The sequence below is a fragment of the Sinohyriopsis cumingii genome, unplaced genomic scaffold (assembly GCF_028554795.1).
Source record: "Sinohyriopsis cumingii isolate HCF-2022 unplaced genomic scaffold, ASM2855479v2 utg002809l, whole genome shotgun sequence".
In the NCBI taxonomy this organism is placed as follows: Eukaryota; Metazoa; Mollusca; class Bivalvia; order Unionida; family Unionidae; genus Sinohyriopsis; species Sinohyriopsis cumingii.
The window spans coordinates 103,573-130,325 of record NW_028316307.1 but is presented as its reverse complement, the minus strand read 5'-3'; the positions used below and the strand labels follow the sequence as shown (position 1 = coordinate 130,325).

The 26,753-nt window shown below is 33.3% G+C and overlaps 1 protein-coding gene across 2 annotated transcripts in view; it reads left to right on the top strand.

Annotated features, from left to right (window-relative positions):
- LOC149770047 (copine-3-like) overlaps positions 1 to 26,753 on the top strand; it is a 124,496-nt gene that overhangs the window by 64,880 nt on the left and 32,863 nt on the right. For both annotated transcript variants that reach the window (XM_089949469.1, XM_089949467.1), the window contains exons 9-10: positions 20,207 to 20,290; positions 24,848 to 24,907. In XM_089949469.1, the coding sequence (XP_089805595.1) occupies positions 20,207 to 20,290; positions 24,848 to 24,907 (144 nt within the window). The remainder of the gene's footprint in view (positions 1 to 20,206; positions 20,291 to 24,847; positions 24,908 to 26,753) is intronic.

The following is a 26,753-nucleotide window of genomic DNA, read 5'->3' as shown; positions in this document are numbered from 1 at the left end:
TTAATTCCCATTATTTTGGTGTATGATTGATGGGTGTAATATGGGTTATAGAGTATACAGCTTGGCCTTACTCTAGATGTGCACCTTTCAAAAAAGTGCTAGCTCCACTTGGTCATTTTCACTTCCTGAACTTCAGTGGTAAATTGTATAAAAAAGAGCCAATAACCTTTTTTTACATTTTATATATTTAGTAGTTCATTCATTGCACTTTCAGAAGCTGGTATTGTCAAATCTGGCAAAATTCATTTTCCCTATTTTAATAGCTGCTACGGATAGTGTACTTAATTCAGGTTGATTTTTTTTAGCACAAGGGAACAGTCATTTTAGTTAGCAGTGTGCTAAGGTCATATACAGTTTCCAAAAGTACAATATCCAAAGAAATATCATCCACATTACATTAATGTAGCATAGAGGTATGCCAACATTCTCTCCATTGTGCATGTTTTAAATGCAAACAACTTCACCTTACATTTGTCACTCTCTCAAAAGTACATAATAACTGGTGAGCACCTTCTTATTGGCTTATCTCAGTCAGATTTGCATAATGGCTTATCTCTGTCAGATGTGCTTGTTGGTTTAACTCAGTCAGATCCACTTATTGGCTTATCTCAGTCAGATGTGCTTATTGGCTTATCTCAGTCAGATTTGCATATTGGCTTATTTGAGCCACAGTCAGATGTGTTTGTTGGTTTAACTCAGTCAGATCCACTTATTAGCTTATCTCAGATCCGCTTATTGGCTTATCTGACTCAGATCCACTTATTGGCTCTTCTGGGTTTGCTCCAGATGCATGTGTTCATATTTGGTTCAGGGAACCAAAATAACTATGGGAGTGCCTCAGACACTTGAATCTAATGTTTTTCATGAAGAATAATAATAATAATACGAATAATAATAATAATAATAATAATAATAATAACTTTATTTTCTGAGGAAAACTAAGTATCTGTATAACATATTCTCCCCTAAGGCCCTCAGGATACATTAAGAATAAAAGCACAAAGTGTATAATATAATATGCAGTAACAGGTAATTAGAGAGCATGTAGTTCAATATTTAAAATGACAACTACCCTTCAAGGTAACAGCTAAACAATTTTGTTTTGAACTCATTTCGATCTACCAGAGTAAGCAAATGATTTTCATAAAGTGTTTGTTTTTATAAATTATATTCTGCACTTATCATTTGTACCGTACTTCATGTATTTTTTCGTACCCTTTAATTTTCCGTACACAATCCAGTCATCAAAATAATAATTATTTAAATGTATCATAATTTTACATGCATATCACTTTGTATCTTTGAAAAAATCCATTAAATTATCAGACATAAAATTTCTTCTAAGAAGATTTACGTTCGAAAATACCATATTGCCATATTGTTTTTATAAAAATTAATAATTAATTGTTGGTGAGAAAATACAATGATTGATGCACAAGTTCTCTTATTGTCATTACAATATCTACTGATGTATATTAGCAAATGGACACAGGACTTCACAGAACATACCTTTAAATATTATCATTGATTCTCCTTATTAAGTCCATCACTGTAACAATTCACCATGTGCATTTTCAACTGAGTTCAGAAACCCTTTAATATTTTCTTTTCCAAAGAGAATTACATCTCAGTACATGCTAAAGTGAAGACCACAGACCATTGGTCAGCTTAGTCTTATTGTTTTATTATAGTCACACAAACATAAAATATAAAAACCTTGTCATTTTCTATTGTAAATTTGAAACTCCATTAAATCAATTTGTATATATACATATACTATCTTTTAAGTGCCTGTTCTGTTTTGACTTGGAAATAATTAACTAAAGCACTAAGCATGTTTAATTACCATGTAAATAACACTGCATAGCCATGTGGTTGTTGTGACAATGTATATCGTAATGAAAACCAAGAATGAATTGTTGATTTAGTGGTGTTTATTGATAATGGAATATTGTATGGTCGTAATACATGAGGATTATCACAATCGTCAGGTAACTGAAAATATTAATTTTTCTTTTTGCAAAAGCTACAAATAAAAACTGTCCTGAATAAATACACTGACAAAATTTTGTTTCATTTCTCTCTTGCACACACACATTAACTAAAACGTGATTTCAAGTTCTTTATGTTTTTTATTGCAATTTGATAATTAGAGTATTGTTGCTGTAAAAATACAAGTTGCACTTAATTTCTTGACAATGTGGACTTGTATAGTTGCATATAATTTACCAATAAATAAGGGGCCCAGAGTGGCCGAGTGGTCTAATGCTCTCACTATTACAAATCATTGCCATCTCACCTCTGTCTGCGAGGGTTCAAGTCTCAGACTCTGCCAATTTGGGTATGTGAGAAAGCTTGCCAGTAGCTTTTTGTGGGGTGGTGGTTCTTTCCAGGGTTTTCCCGGGTTCTTCCTCCACCATTTATACTGGCTGCCATGTATCATGTGCTGAAAAATGGTGTTAAACCCTACAACAACAACAAACAATAAATAATACCCATAATGAAATACATGTTCAAACCATCTTAATCATTTTGCCAACATTACACAACATAACAGCTACATATACTCTAAATGCAGATAAGCTTGCACACTGAGACGTAATCCTCTCTCTCTCTCTTTCTCTAGTAATAACAACAACAATCTTTTTGAGTACTTTTATTTTTATTGTAATTATATTCTTGAGTTGAGAGCCGAATGAGACAGAAATTATATGTTTACTTTGTACATTTGTACCATTAGGTGGTCAAGTAGCATGTGTTTGTAGAACTTGTTAGAAAGATCCCTTTATTTTTTGTACATGGCCAGTACCACAAAATGATAATTATTTATCTTACATATAATTTTTTGTACACTGAAATTAATACATATTTTTTCATGTATGAATAATTACATGAAATCCTTGGTGGTCTTCTGACTTGAAATGAAACATACCTTGCATATATTGAGGGCAATGTTCATTCCTAACTTTGAATATCAATAATGACTTGTGGTAGGTGAATCTGTATTCAGATTTCAGTCACTTCAGTCCAGAGAATAGAATTTTGGATGGTGTATCAAGCAGTACATTTAGGGAAATTTTTGCTGCCCTTTTTTGAAGTTTGTTGATTGTTTCAATATTTCTAGCAGTTGTATTTTCCCAAATTGTGTAGTAATATTCCAGAAGAGGAGGAATGATTGCATGGTAAAATAATTTCCAATAGTTGAGAGGTAGACAAGTTTTCATCCTCTCTGAGAGATACATTCTTGAGCCTACTACAGAGTAAATGTGTTTCACTTGCTTGCACCAGTCTAGATTCTTATCAGCATGAAGTCCCAAAAATTAGTTATTGTTGACATTTTCAATGTACAGATTTGGATGGACTGATAATCTTTGCCTACTTCCAATCAAAACTGCATTGTTTTCTAGGGCATCAACATGTTATTTAGTGATCACCAATATTCCAATTGATATAATCTTCACCAAATTGATTACTGTTTAAACATTATAATCGGATTTATGCAATCATATAACATTATTATATAATTCAGTTTTTTAAAATGTACATTCAACAACATGTCATTTATAAATAATGTGAATAATACAGGCCTTAAAATAGAACCTTGTGGAACTCCTTTGTTAATTGACATCAGCTCTGATTTTATGTATTAATAACAACTTGTTGGACTCTGTTGGACAGGTATGATTTTTTTAAAAGTATATTTATAGTCCAGTAAATCAACAGCCTTCTTCAAATCAAGATACATAGTACCAACAATAAAAGGAAACCAGTGTCCATAGTAAGCAAACAGTCAGTAATAAGTTTTGTTAACACAGATGGGGCCCCGAGTGGCCGAGTGGTCTAAAGCGCTCTCCGTTACGGATCATTGCCATCTCACCTCTGTCTGCGTGGGTTCAAGTCTAGGATTCGGCCAATGTGGGTATGTGAGAAAGCTTGCCAGTAGCTTCTCGAGGGTCAGTGGTTCTTTCTGGGGATTTCCCAGGTTCTTCCTCCACCGTTAATACTGGCCGCCATGTATAGCCAATCGTGTGCTGAAAAATGGTGTTAAAAAAAAGAAGTAAAAAGAAGTTAACACAGACTGACATGGATGGTTCAGTGTAAATCTTGATTGGGGTGGGTGGATTAATTAGTACATTGAAATGTTTGGAAACAGTTTGGATAAGGTTGGTAGAATAGATATAAATATACATAAATATGTATTATGATATGGATTTGAGTTTGAACCCTTTTTATAAACAGGTATAATGGTGGATGATTCATTTGAGATGGGCAGATTCAATTAGTAATGCTTTGCATAGCTGTGTAAGAGATGGAGCAATACTATCAGCACATTATTAAAAATGAATGGACCTATTTTTAATCCTCTTCAGTTGATTTCTATGAATTTAACGTTTTAGTTTACATACTACATCTACACATGACATAAGTTGACTAATGAACTGTACATTTTCTGGGATTTTAGAATTAATAAAGTATTCTAAGTTTGTATTTTTTGCATTAGTATTTGATGTATTGGAACTTGTTATATTAATGAAGTGCACATTGAATCTGTTAACAATACAGTGCACATCATCAAAGTTCATGTCTCATCAATTATTAATTGATTTGGGATCTTACTGTTTCTATTTGGAGTTTTAAAAAAAATCAAAATGTTACACATTTCTGTTCAACCCTCTGCATTTTCAACAGATGTTTTATACAAGAAAATGTCTTTTAGCAGAAAGAATTATAGCAGTACATCTGTTTCACAATAGTTTGTAATTATGCCAATCCTTGACTTTATTATTTTAGACTGATGCAAATGTTGTGTCGAGTCTTGTATGTTTCTGAGTGTTTCACTCATTTTGTTTTTAAAGGGGTATGTTGATCTATAACTGAGGTAATAATCTTGTACCAGGTTTCAAGTGCTTCAGTGGGGACTTCTATCTTTTTTACACAAAATAGGAAGGTTTTTGCTAAGTCAGATGAAAAGTTGTCAACACTTAAATTTTTTAAAGCATCAGTAGGAGATAACATTATGATTTGCATCATATATATCCATCCTTTTTTCATTGCATGTAATACAGATTGGATGATGGTCACTTACAGATAAATAAGGGAAAATTTACTTAAATAATATTCTCTGATTTATTACTATAAACATGGGGGCCCAGAGTGGCCAAGTGGTCTAAAAGCACTCACCATTCCAGATCACTGCCATCTCACCTCTACGTGTGTGGGTTCCAGTCTCAGGCTCGGCTGATGTGGGTATGTGAGAAAGCTTGCCAGTAGCTTCTCATGGGTCCGTAGTTCTTCCCCGGGTTTTCCTGGGTTCTTCCTCCACCATTAATACTGGCCGCCATGTATAGCATATCTCGTGCTGAAAAATTGCATTAAACCCTACAACAACAACAACAACTATAAACATGATCAATTTGGCTACATTTAAGTGAAACTTATAAGTGAGGTAACAAGTTGAGATAACTCAAAAGATTCAATCATGCTTAGCCATCTTACATTCTTACAGCCTGAGTAGTCTAGTTTGAAATTCCCAATCACAGTAATCATGGACTACAGTTTCATAATTTTCTCCCTTAGAGACAGGTGAATCAGATGGCCTGTAGACATTGTTGTTGTTGTTGTTGTTGTGGGGTTTAACGCCATTTTTCAGCACGATAGGCTATACATGGCGGCCAGTATTAATGGTGGAAGAAGAACCCGGAAAACCCCGGAAAGAACCACCGACCCACGAGAAGCTACTGGCAAGCTTTCTCACATGCCCACATTGGCTGAATCTTAGACTCAAACCGCCGCAGACAGAGGTGAGATGGCAGTGATCCGTAACGAAGAGCGCTTTAGACCACTCGGCCACTCGGGGCCCCGCCTGTAGACATAACATACTGGTAGTGACTTGGATGAAGCAAGACAGATTTGTATCCATATAGTCTTGAGCTGACTGATCTCCAGGTCTTTTCTTCATTCATAAGAAACCTGACTATTTATATATACATCCCCCCTCTTTGTCATTAATTTATTTTGTCTTTTTTCTCAGTTTCATATCTCTCTATGTCAAGTTCATTATTTTGTACATCTATATAGAGAAAAGTTTCACATAAGCCTAACACGTGTTTTTTTTGGCAAGATGTGTCTAATACTAAGACTTGCCATGTAAAGTCTTTTCTTGACCAGAACTTAAGTTATATTCTTGTATCAGTTGGTATAGAGGATTCATTTCTAAAATCACACTACCTGTATATGGGATGGACCATTGGTCTCGGGCACAAGAGTTTCAGTATTACTAGTGTCAGCAGAGTCAACTTGATTCGAACATCAATTACAACGCAAGCCAATCCATTTGTACCTCATTATTTGACATAATACAGGCATGCTCATCTTTTGCCAGCGATACATCATCTATATATTTGGCCTCTGTAGATACACTATATACTTTTACTATCTTAATAATTAATTACTACACTAGAATAATTTTGCATCTTCTGGTATGTTATAAGATTTACCAATGTTTTGTCCTGACTACAAAACCATGTTCATTTGGTGCATATGAGTTTGTGTAGGGATGATAATGACATGGATAGTCATTACAGGTGGAATGTGCTCTCTTCATGACAGAAAAAGGAATTCTATTACAACATACATAAGATGCAGAATTACAGCTTGTAATAGCAAAATCGGAGGCAGTTTCTTTGATGCTGTGTCATCAGTTCATGTACATTAAGCACTGATTTTTTTAATGGCCATACCAGATACACCAGTTGCTCTGTATTCTTTTCCCATACCTACAGACATGAGTGTTGTATCCTTCTTCCCCACAGCAGAAGTAGTAACATTAAGTTGGTGTTTTTTTAATATTAATGTAACTGCCAGTGCCTTTGAAAAAAGCTGCATTACCCTTCTGATTAGATCCATGTGATCTCTGTGTTAGTACTCATATTGTACACAAACATCAAGGTTGAGAACCATCAAGGTTGAGAAAGGCATTGCATGTATTATGATTAATGTTGAGTAGCCCAATATTTTTGCACATGGTATGCAGAAGCGAATTGACTATATCCAAAATCAGCATATCTATGAGGTGGTAGTCCAGAAAAAACCAGATTTGTGTCATGGTTGCCGTAAGACTGGAGTGTCCAAAGCTGTAATCATTGCCACTGACAGTCTTTATCACCTTTTCGTCTGGAGTTAAATCCGTGTTTGTCAAAGCCACCATAATTGTTCTAATTTTTGTCTCCTTTGTGAATACGAACATGTATTGAGTGTCTTTTAAACCACAAGTTTTTTTTTAATTCCTTTTAGTTGTGATGAACCATTAAGCAGATTCTTTCTGCCATTAGTGACCTTCTGCCTCTTCGGTAATGTGGGGTTTGGGGTTTGGATATAACCTGTTGCTCTGAGGTGAGTTTACTGAATTGCATACCTCCACCTTCAGTTTGATCATGGTGAGGATGTGTCTTTTCTGAATACTGCGTTCCATGTTTATGACTTGAACCAAACACTAGACTGCAATTGCTCTTTTTTTCTCCTGAGTGGAGATACATTAATTGTTTATGGAGCATGCACTGGTTTTTTGTTTCTACATCAGTGTTTTCTTTTTTTTTTTCTTCCTTATTGCAAGAATTGTGTTCTTTGTGACTCAGTGGAATGTGTATTGGGCATTGTACACAGGTATCCTTCCAGTTTCCCTTTTGTTCCTGCATAATGCTTAGTTGAGGATTGAGCATTTTGAAATGGCTTTTTATTTCACTAATTGTGTCATGTAGTTGACTGATCTCAGACTGACAGTCTCTGTGTATTGGGGAATCAAAAGTGTTTTGCTGTGCATGTAAAGATCTACTGCATATTCATTTTTCGTTATTTGAGGTTCTTTTTTTTTGCAGAGTTAACAGGTGTGAAGTCTTTTGGCTTAGAATTGAAAACTTTAGAACTTGCTTCTTCACTGAGATTTGCATATGACATAATAAAATTTTGTAACCATAGCAGGTGTCTCAGACCCTGTAAATACTATTGTATTTTATTGAATAATAACAAGTAAGTGACCTGAATTAAATTAAATTAAAGGGGCAAAATAGTTCATTGATACATCGATTCTTTTGTTGTAATGAAATACGTATCGATAGAATATGAGCATGTGCTACAAAATTGTATTTTAAAATCAGGGTTAAGATAAACTGAATAAATAAGAATGAAAAATGAAATTAAAAGTAAAGATATTTTGATCAAAATACCTGTCTGGTGGCTAAAGTGAGTCCTGCATCTGATCAGATGGAGCAGCCTTATATGGCCTAAAATGTTGAATACAAATCACTGACAGGTAGCCTGTTTGTATTGTCTAGTCATGGATGAGATTGGCATATAAATAGGTGCTAATTATATGTGTAATGATGTTCCCTCTTGGGAGTGGTGGGGGGGGGGGTAATTCGATTTAGTTGTCATTATCTAAAGGATGACCTCCCGTGATTTTATTGCCTGATGTGAGTGGATAGATAGAACATCTACAGAGAACTAAGCATAACTATTGACAACAAATGAGACAATATGAGCCCCCTTTAGACAAGAGAATAACAGTTTAATCACTGACATAAACTAATAGTGTCAGGTTCAATTCAAACAAATTTACGTTAAAAAATTTCAATAGCAGTGTTCTATTATTGATTCATTTCATCATGATAATGAGAATGAGAGTGGTGAAATGAGCACAATGTCCATGCCTGATTTGCATCACCTAGCGTTGCTTCCCATCTTCATCTGCATGTATCCCACATCTTCCCACCTTCACATGTATACGTTTGATCTTTCTTGACCTTCTATCCTAACTACATGATCTCTTAGCTGGACTTCCGTCTTTCGAATGACAAGATTACCACTCAGTCTCAGTTTGTATCACCTTCTATATGTATATAAAATTCTCTCACTTTCGTTACTCAGAAAGCATAAAATAGCTATCTAAACACTGTATAAGATGACCTTAATGGTTAATGTTCCTTACAAATTTAGACTGTATTTTAAGTAAGGTACAATCATTATCTCTAGTTACAAACAACACCTAATTCGATAGGCCATCACCCTCACTTCTCAGCAGCTGACCATAAATTAAATTGTGAGCGGTGCATATAGACAAACATTCCCGTATCTCTCTGTATATGCTACCATAGACATCCAACCTAGTCAGTTCCACTCAATAAGATACATGCTATTGATTATTATTGCATAAGACTCACTAACTTCTAGCTCACGGCAATCCATAACCTACAAGATTCTTTAAGCATTAAAATATCAGATATGAAGATGCAATTATTGTTAGCTCACGTTAAATCAATATTGTCCTAACAGACGAATGAAATTAATTCTATAAACTTATGAAATCATACTCATCTGAAAATTTTGATCGCATGCAATCGGTCAGTTCTATCAATAAACTAGTAACTATAAAATTGAAGAAATAAATTGCATAAACAACTCTAGCATATCAACAGATTTTCATGAAATCAAATAAACTATGCATATTATGGATCCTAGGCATATCAAACACATTTACATAAAACAAAACAAACAAAACAGAAAATTGCATGAAAAATTCAAATTGTGTGCCGGTATGCTGTTCTTACCAAGAAAATGTGCATCCTAGCACTAAAGGCCTGTCTTTGCCTACAAGATGGCCACCTGGTCCCCTTACTTGTCTTAACGAGGAAGAACTACTTTTTAGTTTTCCCAGTAGTCAACCAAGTCTTGCTCCTCTTGCAGGAAAAATCTCAAACTGAGGAAATTTGCCAAAAGTCGTTACTTTAAATTCAATATTTCTTCTAGGGTATACGCCTTAAGTGAAACTGACCAATCGTAATCAGCTATTCCTAATTTTTTCCCCAAGATAATTACCTCTTCCATCAGATTTTGACAGCTTGGCGAATCTGAGAAATACGACACATACCAACTTCCTTTTATTAAATGACTATTTGACATGACGTCCCATTAAGTGGATATGGTCAGCATCTTAATGTTTACTTACCCCAGACAGCTTTGTGATGCCCAGGTCAATTCTAAATTAGCCATAGATGCTGGCCTCCTCCTCCCCAACGAAATATCCCAACTGACATAAAACCTTGCTGGCTTGACTACTAAAATTTTAATGTTCATTGTATTCAGTTTTAATGTTCAATACTTATTCAAAATTCAACACATTACATTATGTCTGTCTGTAATCTGTGCACTGGAAATCACATCACATAAATCACATAAAAGGGCACCACCTAGTACAGAGAGAACTTCTAAAGACGGAAAGACCTTCAAGTTTTTATGTGCATCGATAATGTCTCATATTGTAGGGTGTGTATTATGAATAGTATCGATATGCAGCACAGATGTATCGTTTCACCCTATTAAGTTATCAGCATGTTTTATAACTTTTTGGGTTGAACATAATATTGCCTTAACTTCATCAAGTTTTTGCTTTTACATTTTAGCAATATCTAGAAATGAATTTGAAAGAGTTAATCATCATCTTAAAAAGTTAAAACACTCAGCAAAGAACTTTAAAAAGAAATATTCAAATTGGGGAAAAGCCAGAGTTGAAAATTACATTTCTTGGATATGATGTCATATTGATTTGAATATTTCTCTCAATGGTAAAGAAAATTGCAGCCACCACCATATACAATTTTAATAAAAGAAGACTGCTTCTAGTTGAGAGATCTGGCATACATGGGTTTGGAACTGCAGTTTCTGAAACTGTATTGAAAGGGGCCCCGAGTGGTCTAAAGCGCTCGCCGTTACGGATCACTGCCATCTCACCTCTGTCTGCGTGAGTTCGAGTCTCAGCCTCGGCTAACATTGGTACGTGAGAAAGCCTGCCAGTAGCTTCTCGTGGGTCGGTGGTTCTTCCCGGGGTATTCCAGGGTTCTTCCTCCACCAATTATACTGGCCGCCATGTATAGCCTATCTTGTGCTGAAAAATGGCGTTAAACCCTACAACAACAAAAACTGTATTGAAGGTTATTAGTGTGTTTCACAAACTTGTTTTGGTTAAACATACTGTTACCCTTCACTGCATCAGATCACACTTCTGAATATTTGAAATACATATCTTCCTCATTGACAATAGCAGTACATCGTATTGCACTACACCATACTCAAAATTGGTCTGACATGCCAAAAATATTGACTGCCTAGCTGAAAAGGTTTTATTACAATTGGGTTGAGGTCTGCTTTAATTTTGGCTTGCACTTGGGTTAAGAAAGTAACCTGTGGACTATGAGGTATAAAGGTCAAAGGTTAGTGTTGTTGCATGGCTCATATTTAACACAAACTCACAAAATGGGATGTAGTTGTGGAAAATGTGATTTTTGAATGTTCTAGCCGTTGCATCTCGTTACAAGTGCTAAATTTGCCAGTGATTAATAGCAAACCAATAGTAAAACTCCTTAAAGCACATAACATAATTCTGAAATTTAAAACAAAACTTGTTTTGTCATTGAACCCTTTACCATGAAATAAATGGTATCCTATTACTGTGGGCATACATGTACCTACTGATTGGCCTCGGGTGGCTAAGTGGTCTAAAGTGGTTACCTTTACAAATCAATGTCATCTCACCACTGTCCATATGGTTTTGAGTCTTGATCTCAGCCAATATGTGTATGTGAGAAAGATTGTCACTAGCTTCCTGTGGATCGGTGGTTCTTACCAGGACTTTCCCAGTTTCTTCCTCCACCATTTATATTGACTACCATATATAGCCTACCTTGCATCCAGAAATGGCATTAAAATCCCAAACAACAACAGCAGTGTACCTACCCAGTGGACTAGGGCTCAGTTGCTGTGTTGCAAGGGGATGCTCGATCTCTTTCACACACAGCCATTTTATTGATAAATATGGGAGTTACAATTTATCGGATGTTATCATCATTTAGGTAACGTGTTTCTTTGTGATAACTTGCTTTGCATTTATTTTTGTGAAGGGAGGTTGAAATAAAATTTAGCAATTTTGTATTTTCTCCGCTCATTAAATAAATGCGGGTAATAAACAAGTCACATTTGAGTTCTATGCTCTCGGAAATCCAACAAGGATCAAAGGAACAATTCCGTAGCTAATCACTTTAAGCATAATTAAGCATAATTACATGATTGAAAATGTAATTGAAGCAGTTAAAGATAGAGAAAAAAACTAAATTTTTTAGGGGAGGCATAGTAATTATATCTCAGTAATTTTCAAATACTAAAAGTATACTGAAGGTATATTAAAAGGTTGCTTCCTTGCTCTAGATAATTCATGATCATTAGTAATTTCCCATATCAGGGCATAAATATCTTGAAAGTTCAAATTTTTCAGCAATATTACACTGCCTTCATCAGTGACTAATGTTGATAACATGATACCAGTGGATAAAGCTTGAGTGTAATCAGAGAGAAATTAGAAGCGACAGTGCTCTGAAATCTAGATGTGACCTTATTGAACAGATCTGTAACTCATTGAAACTGTTTGGACAGCACATATTTTGTCTATAATTTCAATTTTACCAACAGAAACAGGGAGCTGCAATGGGTCTCCAGTCCCCCAGTAGTTATTTTTTAAAAAAGACCTTGGAATCAGCCAAGAACCCACTAGCTGTGTAGTTCAGATATTTTAACGATACCTTGACTGAACTAAGCAAGTACCATGTTTATGAGTTATCTGATCACCTGAACTCCATTGACACACATGTTATGTTCAGGTCAGAACAAGAAGAAGATGGCAAACTGTCATTCTTGGACAAGAGTATACATGTAAATGATGATGGATTAACCAAGGTCACAGTATAGAAAACCAACCAGTACCTCAACTTTTTTTCCAGTCACCATCTGGAACACAAGAGGTCACTAGTGAGATCTTTAATTCACAAGCTAACATCCATAGTCACTGAATAGAACAAGTAGAGCATGTGAAACTGTACTAAGGGTAAATGGCTTAAACCAGACTTCCAGAAAAGAGGAAAAAAGCACGAAACAAACCGAGAAGTGCCCCAGATAGAATCAAGCATCGGTATGCCATCTATCCATGGTATATCAGAAGTTCCCGCTAGAGTATTCAAACAATAAAGGATCAACATATATCACAAACCACACAACTCTTTAGGATAACTTACACATGTGAAGGACAAAACAAAATTTGAAAAAAAATGTGCAGTTTAGTATATCAAATGAGGTGATTCAGAATGACTTCATTGGGGAAACGAGCAGAGTGTTAGAAACTAGGATTATTGAAGGTATCGGTAGAGGGGGTCATCAGTCATGTACATTGTAGCAATATGGGACATTTCATAATTCCCAATCAGACCAAAGTCATCACATCAGAGGACATCACTTTGAAGGAAGGTGAAAGAGGCGATTGTAATACGACAGCAGAGGTCCACACTAAACAGGGAGCAGGGGCTTAAACTACCACCCATCTACACCAGTCTCCTCGTATCACCTGACCATTATAATGATCAACATTAGTTGCCAATGAAGGCAGTATAATATTGCCAAAAATTTGAAACTCATAAGATAATTGCCTTATGCTCTGAGTATGGTAAATTATTAATGATCATTATTAAAAATATATTTTAATTTGTATTATTAAAAATTATAGTTGTATCTTATTTGGTTATTTTTAATATTGTCATATTTTTTTGCTCATTTTTGTCTATTTCTGAAATTTATGCATTAAGGTTGAAGTATGGGAATTGTTGTTAACAGTTTTTATGGTTGAATTATATGTTGAATAAATTTAATTTAATGCAAGATATTTAATAGTGTGATTTGCTTTTAAAAATTTTTTTATGCTGTTTACTGAAACAAGAACTGAGTGGAAAAAAATTGGGTTAAAAGGTTAATTAAGGAAAATATTTTCCCCTTCACAATGGACTTTCTGAAAGGGCCTCCACAGCATCCTTTGTACTTGTTTGTTACAACATTTCTTTCTACTTCTACCACAACTTTACCCATATTTCATTAGAAGGAAGTCAGAAAAAATTACTATATACAACATTGTTGTATTCTCTGTAACTACAGACTTTATACAATATTGTTGTAGTCTCCATAACTACAGACTTTGGTCTATCAAAAAAAAAAGTATGAAAACGTAATCTGAGATCTGTAGTATTCAGCATAGTTGGAGGTCACAAAGTATGAAGTGTCTTCATTCACACGGAAACTATGACATTCACAGGGAAATATAATAGCGTAATACATTTCTGTAAAGTTTTCACAACTTTTTATTTCAGTGTACCAAATTACATACAAGTTCTTTTGATAACTCTGTGTATTTCAAAGTAATGCTATTTACACATCATAGATAACTCATTTTGGGCATGTAAATCAGGTAGAAAGTTAGGTACAGTGTTATGTATATTTGATTTAATTTATATTTGATTTAGTTTAATTGTTTGTTTGTTAGTTTTAATTTTTTAAATTCTATTACATGCTATTTTAATGTAACTTTATTTACTGGATTTGATATTGTTCAGGTCTGAATGTTTTTTTTTATATTTTTGTCATGAACAAATTTATAGAGACATTGTATCTAATGCTGACCTAGTTCCTGACCTTGATTCATAACCAGTTAGAGAAGAGTTGTAGTTAACAACTTTTTTAATATTTTTAATTCTTTCTCAGGAAGATTCATAAAGTGGAATCGAGGCCATACTTAGAGTATGTGACAAATAACATGTATCAATTAGGTTTTTCCAAAGGATTGACCCACATCCAGGCATCTGTTTTGTGTTGTAGCAAGATTTATTATTGATGATTTGAGAAAGAATAGTCATTATATAGTGCTTTAACACTTGAGAAGTTAATGTATTTTATGTTGTAACCAGTTTTGGGGCTAATTATTTTATTTTATTTTAAAGAAAAGTGATTCTTTTCCCTGGAAATTCTAGTGCTCTAAATTAATTCTTGGACAAAGACAGTTATCAAAATTTACACAGAATTCAAACACTAGAATATTTTCTTTGATTCAACAAAGAACTGTTGACACATCAGTAAGATGCTGACCACAGCAGATGTCATAACCTTCCATTTTTGATTTCATTGGGATTCAAACTCACTTTCATTAGGACTTTGTTTTATGAGGACTTCTATTTTTTTAATTCTTGGATTATTCTTGGATTATTTTTGGATTTGACTCATAGAACCATAAGTTCTTTTTCTCATTTATGCCTTGTTTTTCTAGGGAAATAAATTTTTTGCTAAATTTTACAAAGCTTACTGTCATTTTTTTCTTGTTACGTTTTATAAGAGCCTAAACACGTAACAACAGCATATGCTCACTTATAAGTTAGGTTCAGCTGCAAACTGCATGGATCCAGATCTGCCTCACATTATGCACCAGCAGATCAGGGTCTGTGCAGTTTATTAGGAGTAATCAGTAGAACAAACAACTTTGACTATGATTGACCAGTGTATTATGCAATAGAAGATTAGGGTCTATGTTGTTTGCCATTTCAATTGACCTGTATACAAGTACAGTCAATATTGTGTCATTTAAAATGTTGAAGTAAGTCAGCGATTAAAGGAATAAAAAATGTATCATTGTTTTAAATAGCAATAATAACAAAAATAATATCATTACTTTAAAATAACTTTTTATATTTATTTTATTTTATTGATCCTCAGTGATAAAAAGATTGTGATTATGCCATGTACAAATATCTGAAGTTTTATGAATGGCTGACTATGATGGCATCCTACTCTGGATGCAGCCCAGGAACTGGTAGAGGTAGCAATAGAAGACTTAGCTGTCAGATTGGAAAAGTAAAGTGAATAGTTTAGGTGTTTTCAATCTCTAGTTGGAAACAGAACCGCAGCCCTGTCCAAACATGTTTCATGACCCTTTTCTAGCGATAACATTATTATTTTATAACCATAAAGACAAATATTTTTTATATGGTTGCTCCTGGGTTTTCTGCCAGCTTCTGAAAATATTCCTATGATAACAGAATGCTTTATAATGTTGATGATCAGATTGCTGATTTTGACATTCTGACAGTTTTTAAGATGAACTACTGATGCAAGCCATGACCAGTTTCTCTGCCCTTGTTTTCAGAATACTCTATGATTATAACATGTTGCACAACAATCTCATTAGTATGCACCTTACTAAGGGACTACAATTACATAATGTACATAGCTCAGTCTGTACTGCTATAGACATGTAACTACTGTTAAATAATACATCTAGACATCAGTCAGTACTGTTGTAGACATATAGCTACTATTAAATAATGTACCTAGACATCACAGTCAGTACTGTTGTAGACATATAACTACTATTAAATAATGTACCTAGACATCACAGTCAGTACTGTTGTAGACATGTAACTACTGTTAAATAATGTACCTAGACATCACAGTCAGTACTATTGTAGACATATAGCAACTACTAAATAATGTACCTAGACATCACAGTCAGTACTATTGTAGACATATAGCAACTATTAAATAATGTACCTAGACGTCACAGTCAGTACTGTTGTAGACATAACTACTATTAAATAATGTACCTAGACATCACAGTCAGTACTGTTGTATACATATAGTTACTATTAAATAATGTACCTAGACATCAGTCAGTACTGTTGTAGACATGTAACTACTATTAAATAATGTACCTAGACATCAGTCAGTACTATTGTAGACATGTAACTACTATTAAATAATGTACCTAGACATCACATTCATTACTATTATAGACATATAACTACTATTAAATAATGTACCTAGACATCACAGTCAGTACTGTTGTAGACATGTAACTACTATTAAATAATGTACCTAGACATCACAGTCAGTACTATTGTAGACATATAGCAACTACTAAATAATGTACCTAGACATCACAGTCAGTACTGTTGTAGACATAACTACTATTAAATAATGTACCTAGACATCACAGTCAGTACTGTTGTATACATATAGTTACTATTAAATAATGTACCTAGACATCACAGTCAGTACTGTTGTAGACATATAGCAACTACTAAATAATGTACCTAGACATCACAGTCAGTACTGTTGTAGACATAACTACTATTAAATAATGTACCTAGACATCACAGTCAGTACTGTTGTAGACATAACTACTATTAAATAATGTACCTAGACATCACAGTCAGTACTGTTGTAGACATAACTACTATTAAATAGTGTACCTAGATAATAGGGGAGTACCATAAGTAGTAGGAGTTTGTGGCATTTCATAAATAAATTTCAAAGTCATACATCGAGAGGACCTAATTTACCTATTGGTTCAAAGAGTTTATGTAGAAAGTTCCATTTCATGTGTTGAGTATTTAGATTTCATCTGTTCAATTACAAAGCGCTGGTTGAAAATTTGATGTCCAATGTTGAGTTTTTAGATTGTATCTTCTGAATTACACGACGGTTGTCATATGTCGAGACTTTCATTTTAACATGTTGAATCATATTGATTGTGCTGAAAGTTCCATTTCTTGTGTTGAGTTTTTAGATTGTATCTGTGGAATTACACTGCAGTGGTTGGACATTTTATTGCGCTTGTCAGAACTGCTATTTTTATCTGGTGAAATGATGTGTTAGTGTTAAAAGTGACATTACACAATGTCCACTTTAACAATTCGAAATAATATTGAGTACATGTGTATTAAGATACATCATTCATGTATTCAATTATGAGGTGTCATTACATTTCATGCATTACAGCTTGAAAGTTACCATTCACAGGTCGAGAATTAGTGTGAATTTCTTTGCTAGAGGTCACTTTTGTGAACAGACTTGGTTATTTTTAAAGAAGGGTGCTACTTCTCAGTGCCGTCAAATTCAACAGATGAAATCTAATACTCACCATATGCAATGGAACTTTCATCACAAAATGCATGTACACATAGGAAATGGGTATGTGTGTGAAACCTCGATAATAATTTGTCTAATATGAAACCTATTTGACTGGGTTTAGTGGGCGTTTGAATTTTAGCTGACACTAGTACAAACATTTTAAAGTTATGCAGCTTATTTCTTTGATGCAGCCAGATATTCACCGTTGGTGGACTATGTTTTATTAAACACATTAATATTATTAATCCTTGATCATTTCTGCATGGATTAAATATAGGACATTCTATAGAATTTGGAGGGATCAAGTGTACATACACAGGTGGGGGGGTTGTAAAAAAGTACATATGGGTATGGGTGGGGAGGGGGCAAGCTTTGCCACATTTTTGTGTATGTACTAAATGGATGGCCCCTATTTTAATAAGTCCAAATGCTACTCAGCTAAATTTTTCAAATGATATATCTATTAGGCATGATGTATACATTTACTTTTTCTTTGAAATTACATAGAGGATAAGGCTCACTTGTATTGCAGTTATGTTGAATAATTTAAAAGTACACAAGATCACGAAAGTCATGAGTGTGTAGAGTGAACAGCGAGTTCCTTCATGCTCTCAGGCATGTTAATTATTCCGTGGAGTTTCTTTGCTGTCATGTATTGCTGTCTACAGTATATAATTGGGGGAGGGGATATAGTTATCACTATATGTATTTTTATGTCTTTTCATAATCCATATGTCTATATCCATCAACATTATCATTTACTGAGCATAATTTTCAGACTGTTCAAGGTAACCATTTGAAACCTAGTACACAGATTGGACTTCTGGTGCAGATTTCCTTTCTGCTGTTCTCAATTCTTATGTTTCACCATTTTTACTGTTTTTGTCCATTTGTCTTTTCATCATTCATCCATAATGGATGGACCAAATTTCTTTATGCCCATCACTTCCCTGTATGACTTGCTCATACAAACTTTATGTATATGAAATATCTGACAAACTTTCTATGTATGAAATCTTTGTCCCCATGCTGAAATTTTGGTGGAGCTGAGGATGTAGATGAATTTTTTTATATAATCCCCTGATAATAATACAGGTTGATATAATTATTGCTGTATTTATCTCTTTCTGTAAACCTTTTCATTTCACAAGCATAACTCACAAACCATTCAAGATATTTCTACCATACTTGGTACAGATATGGAGCAAGTTTTTTTTAAACTTTTTTTAACAATGGGGACAAGTAGCATCAAGCATAATACCATGGATACTAAACTTAGTAGTATAAAAGTTGAGAGTGCTGGACCATAGGGTGTGTTCATTAGTTTATTTGCATGTTCAGTGTTTTGTGAAAAAAATTGTTTATACTGCTGTTTCACAGTTGACAAAATGAAAATAATGTTGTTTTAGTTTTGCTTGGTTTGAACAGCACATTGAAAAACTATTGGCAACACCATACCCTTAAAACTAAAGTTAACTGCCATTTTCAATTAGACACTGAGACAGCCAGACTGGGTTGTCTTGGGCAGGTTTACAACCTGCAACCCTTGAGTTGAATCTGAATTTTTACTAACTAAGCTTCTAAAGCTTCCTTAAAAAGAAACTAATATAACAGTTATGTTTTCATTGGCCACTTCTAGGACTGGTAAAAAAACTGGTTGTATAAAATGAAAGATGTTCAGTAGGGGTATCTGTTTATCTGGAAATGATAAAGCACTCCTTCACTGTAAGATCCTTCATTATAATGTTGTTTCTATCATATTGCAAATATGGTTGTCACTCACATTTAATTAGCTGATAGTAAAATGATATGTATCTTGTCCTCTTATAAGGTATTCTCATTGTAAGGTGGTATACCCTATGGCTACCAAGGACAGTGTTATAACCAAAGAGTACTGTATATGTATCATGCCCTTCATATAAGGTTATCTCACGATAAGTTGTAATACTCAGTGGTCTTCATGGACAATCTTACAATGATTTAGTACTTTAGAAGTAGTGAATCCTTAATTTTAAGATCTCACTATAAGGCAGTATACTGTATAGATCACACGGACAGCATCAGAATGAGGGAGTACTTTATTGTATCATGTACATCATTATAAGGTAGACTCACTATACGGCAGCATACACTGGATCCTATAGATGGCATTATAGTGAAGGAGTACTTTATATGTGTCATGTCCTTTATTATAAGCTGGGCTTAATATACTCTATTTCTCCATTGGGCATTGTTATACTGATGGAGTACTGCAGTTTGGGATTTTCTTAATCAGACACTAGCATGGTAAGATAGTTTGCTGTTGAAGGTTGGGTGTCTAACAACTATGGTGGCTTGATGGCTACAAGCTTGAACAGCAGTTTTAACACTGAGTCTTTTCTTTCAGCTATCCTTTCCTTGTATTAACCCAAAGAAGCAGTCAAAGAAGAGCTACACAAATTCAGGCATGGTGTTTCTGGATAGTTTCAAGGTAATACATAGAATGGAAATTCTATCTTAAGGAATTTGTGCTGAAAATTAAAACTAGCAAAATTATTATGGAAATCTTTATTCACCTGGTATATGATGGTGACAGAATTATTCGGTGGCAGGATTTTGCTCTTGCTACTTGGCATAATTCTTCATTTCAGTGTCTGTGATCTTGGTGTGAATTTTGCGTGTTCTTGCACAAAATCAAATGTTCTGTGGTATTTAAATTATAGGAGGAGGGGGATTCTTCAATGGGTCCTGTTCTTGTATTGTTTCTACAAATGAACCATTCCTTGTTGTATTATTAAATCCATTTTTGGCATCAACCACAGTTATATCAAAAAAATTCCAATAACGCTAGTTAATTTACAGTGTCAGAATTTGATATTAAAGCATGTAGTAAGTCAGTGAAATTTTTAATATACTCAAGCTAAAGACACATATGATGATGCAGTAATTTTACATTCACTATATTCACTGGTTATCATATTCACTGGTCATTAATTATAAAATCAGTATATTCACTAGTCATTACTTTTACCTTTATTATATTTATATTTACTTGTCAGTTAACTTTTACTCCACTATATTCACTGTCAGTAATTTTAAATTCATTTGCTGGTCAGTAATTTTGCACTAATTGTATTCACTGTATACATTCAGTATATTCACTGATCAGTAATTTTACATTTCATATATTCACTGGTCAGTAATATTACATTCAGTATATTCAATGATTAGTAATTTTACATATAGTATATTCATTGATCAGTAATATTACATTTAGTATATTCACTGATCAGTAATATCACAGTTAGTGTATTCACTGATCTGTAATATTACATTTAATGTATTCACTGATCAGTAATATTACATTTAATATATTCACTGATCTGTAATATTACATTTAGTATATTCACTGATCAGTAATTTTACATTTAGTATCTTCACTGATCAGTAATATTACATTAGTGTATTCACTGATCAGTAATTTTACATTTAGTATCTTCACTGATCAGTAATATTACATTAGTGTATTCACTGATCAGTAATATTACATTTAGTATCTTCACTGATCAGTAATATTACATTTAGTATATTCACTGATCAGTAATATTACATTTAGTATATTCACTGATCAGTAATTTTACATTTAGTATATTCACTGATCAGTAATATTACATTTAGTGTAATATTACATTTAATATATTCACTGATCTGTAATATTACATTTAGTATATTCACTGATCAGTAATTTTACATTTAGTATCTTCACTGATCAGTAATATTACATTAGTGTATTCACTGATCAGTAATATTACATTTAGTATCTTCACTGATCAGTAATATTACATTTAGTATATTCACTGATCAGTAATATTACATATAGTATATTCACTGATCAGTAATATTACATTTAGTGTATTCACTGATCAGTAATATTACATTTAGTATATTCACTGATCAGTAATATTACATTTAGTGTATTCACTGATCAGTAATATTACATTTAGTGTATTCACTGATCAGTAATATTACATTTAGTATATTCACTGATCAGTAATATTACATTTAGTGTATTCACTGATCTGTAATATTACATTTAGTATATTCACTGATCAGTAATATTACATTTAGTATATTCACTGATCAGTAATTTTACATTTAGTATATTCACTGATCAGTAATATTACATTTAGTGTATTCACTGATCTGTAATATTACATTTAGTATATTCACTGATCAGTAATATTACATTTAGTATATTCACTGATCAGTAATTTTACATTTAGTATCTTCACTGATCAGTAATATTACATTAGTGTATTCACTGATCAGTAATATTACATTTAGTATCTTCACTGATCAGTAATATTACATTTAGTATATTCACTGATCAGTAATATTACATATAGTATATTCACTGATCAGTAATATTACATTTAGTGTATTCACTGATCAGTAATATTACATTTAGTATATTCACTGATCAGTAATATTACATTTAGTGTATTCACTGATCAGTAATATTACATTTAGTATATTCACTGATCAGTAATATTACATTTAGTGTATTCACTGATCTGTAATATTACATTTAGTATATTCACTGATCAGTAATATTACATTTAGTATATTCACTGATCAGTAATTTTACATTTAGTATCTTCACTGATCAGTAATATTACATTAGTGTATTCACTGATCAGTAATATTACATTTAGTATCTTCACTGATCAGTAATATTACATTTAGTATATTCACTGATCAGTAATATTACATATAGTATATTCACTGATCAGTAATATTACATTTAGTGTATTCACTGATCAGTAATATTACATTTAGTATATTCACTGATCAGTAATATTACATTTAGTGTATTCACTGATCAGTAATATTACATTTAGTATATTCACTGATCAGTAATATTACATTTAGTGTATTCACTGATCTGTAATATTACATTTAGTATATTCACTGATCAGTAATATTACATTTAGTATATTCACTGATCAGTAATTTTACATTTAGTATATTCACTGATCAGTAATATTACATTTAGTGTATTCACTGATCTGTAATATTACATTTAGTATATTCACTGATCAGTAATATTACATTTAGTATATTCACTGATCAGTAATTTTACATTCATTAGATTCACTGATCAGTAACTTTACATTCAGTAGATTCACTGATCAGTAATTTTACATTCAGATCAGTGATTTTGTAATAATTTTGTATAATGTGACATAAATATGTGAGATGAATCAGACTTGTTAAAATTATTAAGGTGCAAATATTTGCCTTTGAGGCCCCCTGATACATATTATTTGATTATTTCCTTATTACTTACTTCTTACATCACAAACATCATGAACATGTACATGAAACTCCTTTAAATTACTGCATTAAATTCATACTAATAGTTGACTTTGATGCTATATTTGTTTAATTATTATCACCTGTTCTTATTCAGTATACATAAAGTACAGACACATTAGTATGTCTACATATATATACATACATGTCATATTCCCAGACTGTGGATGGGGGGATATTATCAGGGTGTGTGTGTGCAAAAAAGTGCCTATAGAAATGGATTGGAAATTCAAATTTGAGTGTTCAAAGCATTTAGTACTATTACAAAGAAGAAAAAAAAAGTTATTAGACTTAATATTGTCAGATATCATCACCATACACAGATACATATGTGCACTAATGTAATCACAACCATGCTAACGTTAAATAAAGACATACACCAAGTTTCTGTCTTTAAAATCCATTGGATTGCAAAATGTAGGCTTAATTAGATGGTCTATCCAACTCATATAGTGGGTTTGAAAGTAATGCAGGTATCACTACACTCATTATGGACTCGTATAGCTCTTTAGGGGGTTTGAAAGTAATGCAAGTGTCACTACACTCACTATGGACTCGTATAGCTCATTAGGGGGTTTGAAAGTAATGCAAGTGTCACTACACTCACTAGCGACTGGATGGTACTGGTGTTCAGATTACAATGCTGGATTCTAAGTGAAAGTCCTGGTCAGAACCAAGTTGTTTTAGACAACCATAACAGTAGCATTGTCCAGCGACAAACTGGAGGGATGGGAGAATCCAGATGAACACTAATTTAAAAGCTGTATTTCAGCTATCATAAACACATTTCATAACCTTTGTAATAATTGATTAAAACAAATACATTGAGAGAGAGACAGTGACAGTGACAAATGCAGTCAGTAATTAAAGTTTAATTAGAAAATAAAACAAATTTGGTATCTTGTCATATATGAAATTGTGTTGAAACTTTTTGCATCCTTTTGAAAATGACACTCTTTTGAATTCCAAAAGAGTGAATAAAAAGTATAATAGAATGAATGTTTTTGTCTGTTATATCAAACTCAGTTGTTGACATTTTAATGATGCAGAATAAATTTTTGTAACGTGAATATGTCTTCCTGTGATGTTGGTCATAGATAGTGTGGGAATCAACATAAATAGCACATATTTCATGCCTAAAGTTCAGCTGGTCATTATAGTGGATGGCATTAAGACATTTATTAATATAAGGATGGCTGGAGGTTGAAAATTTCACTGACCCATAATTCAAGCCATATTGAGGACAGGGATGTGCATTATCCAGTTTAATGCAAAGAGTGGGTTCTCCTCACATTAAATTGGATAATGCTTGTGCTTTATTCTCTATATACAGCACAGCATATTTTTTTTCTGAAGAGATTAAAGTGAGTACTAAATATTTATTAATGTCTAAAGATTGTTAGATCTATTTGTTGTCATTTCTGGGGAAAAAAATGGTTTAAAAAAGTATCAGTAAAAATTAATGACCCTTTATACCTCGGGACTCTAGTTGGGAATTAGGTAAACCTGAGCTTCATTTCAGTGCTTTTGCAATTTTTACATGCACATCACTGATCACAATAAGGTGACTTAATTTGTCAGCATCCCAGTATTCTCAAGTTTCGTCAACTTTGAAAAAGGGCCATATTAAATGTATTTTTCAGCTCTTGCCCAAAATGTTCTCTCTCTTCAGATTACAAAAGAAGCTTCTTTCTTAGAGTATATATATGGAGGAATGCAGATAAACTTTACCGTGAGTATTCCTAATTGATATGTCCTGAGAGAGAAAGTGGCATAACAATAAGTACTGTATTTGTATGCGTAGATGGGGAGATTGATGGAGAAAAGAATTTTAAATATGGCAAAATCATATATTCATCATTCTTCACATTTTGATTTATTGCACTGTTTTTTTTTTGCTATTGAGGAGAATTCTATGCTAAGTACTTAAAGAAAAGCAATTTTTACAGGAGCCATATTTTGATCTGGTTTCATGGTTTCCTGTTCATTAAAAACATCACAGTAAAATTAAAAAAATGTGCATGTATGTATGTGTGTGTGTGTGTATATATATATATATATATATATATATATATATATATATATATATATATATATATAGTGTGTGTGTGTGTGTGATCCCGCTATAACACGGTAGTTGGGAACATAGAACCCGACCGCGTTATTGACCGAACTGTGTTATAAGCAACCAGGTCAGTTAGCTGAAGAAAATTATGCATGTACCCAAAAAATAATTGCGGGGAGGGGGTGTAGGTAATAAATGCAGACGGTAAAATACGTGCTTCATTGGCACAGTTACCATCTTAAATTGATGCATATTAAATGAGAAATACACCTGTAGTGAAAACAGAGAACACATATATAATAGTTTACTTTATTTAGAGAACCATGAATTGGTACATATACATGAATACTGTTTATAAATACATGTCTAATGTATAGCATGAATAGTATGAACACCGTGTACTCACCCGCAAACCTCATCATATACATTAAATCCACAATACATGTGATTCCATTGAAAATATGCACACACACAGCTTTAAAATATTCAATAACTTTGTCACAGGTCATATTGGTCTGAATTCAGTGGAAAAATATAGCAGAATCACCTAATGAATGACGAAGCACATTTACTTTTCAGTACGTCCCAAGCCGGTAAAAGTTAGTTTGCGTTTAAGCCGCTGTTGGTAGCGTTCATAAGCATAAACTTTTTCCCTTCAAAAGGAAAACTTTCACGGCACAGTTAACGTGTTCCAGTCACGTTGGAAAATGCAAACATCCATCAGATTCCATCACTTTTATTTAAGTTTATTACGGACTTCCTTTGATGAAAATTTCTTTGTTTTTATTGAAAGATTGTACTCGGCTTTCTTTGATGAAGGGTGCATGTGTTATTGAAGTCACCGCTAAAGGACAGCTTTGGAGAACCAAACAAATACCCATATCTTATTGCAGTGGCAACATCAAATAATTGTATTGCATGATTGAGACTGATTTCTGTTTTCTCCATTTGCTGAGTACGTTTTCATAACAATCTGTGCTTCAAAGGTAATCTGTTTTCTTTGAAATTTCAGCAAACTATTTTATCTGGGTACATTTATCAAAAGGAATTGGCCATTGTTTAGACTACTCTAGTTACTGTCCCTCCATGCCTATTGAATAAACCAATAAGTAAGATGTATTTTTTAATTTTAATTTTTTAATTTTGTTTTACATTTGTGGTAGCAATATGATGCTGCCTTCCACGCATGCGTCTAAAAATTAACAAAGGGTCAACGGACAATAGAGACGCAGGTGTTCTGGTTTGATGACAGGGATTGTTACAGAAAATGTGAGTGTTCTGAAGGATTTAATTCTGAGTGAAAAGAAGAGGAATTTTACTTACCGTCCACCTACAAATGTCAGTCTTTGTAAATATATTAATTGCTAGCGAGCGGCCGAAAATCCAATGAAAGATAGATTACAAGATAATACCTTGTCCGGCTGATCTCCATTACCAGAAATGTCAACAACAAAAAAGCAGATATTTCACAACAGACAGTACTCATGCTAGATGTAATGATAAGCGGATTATA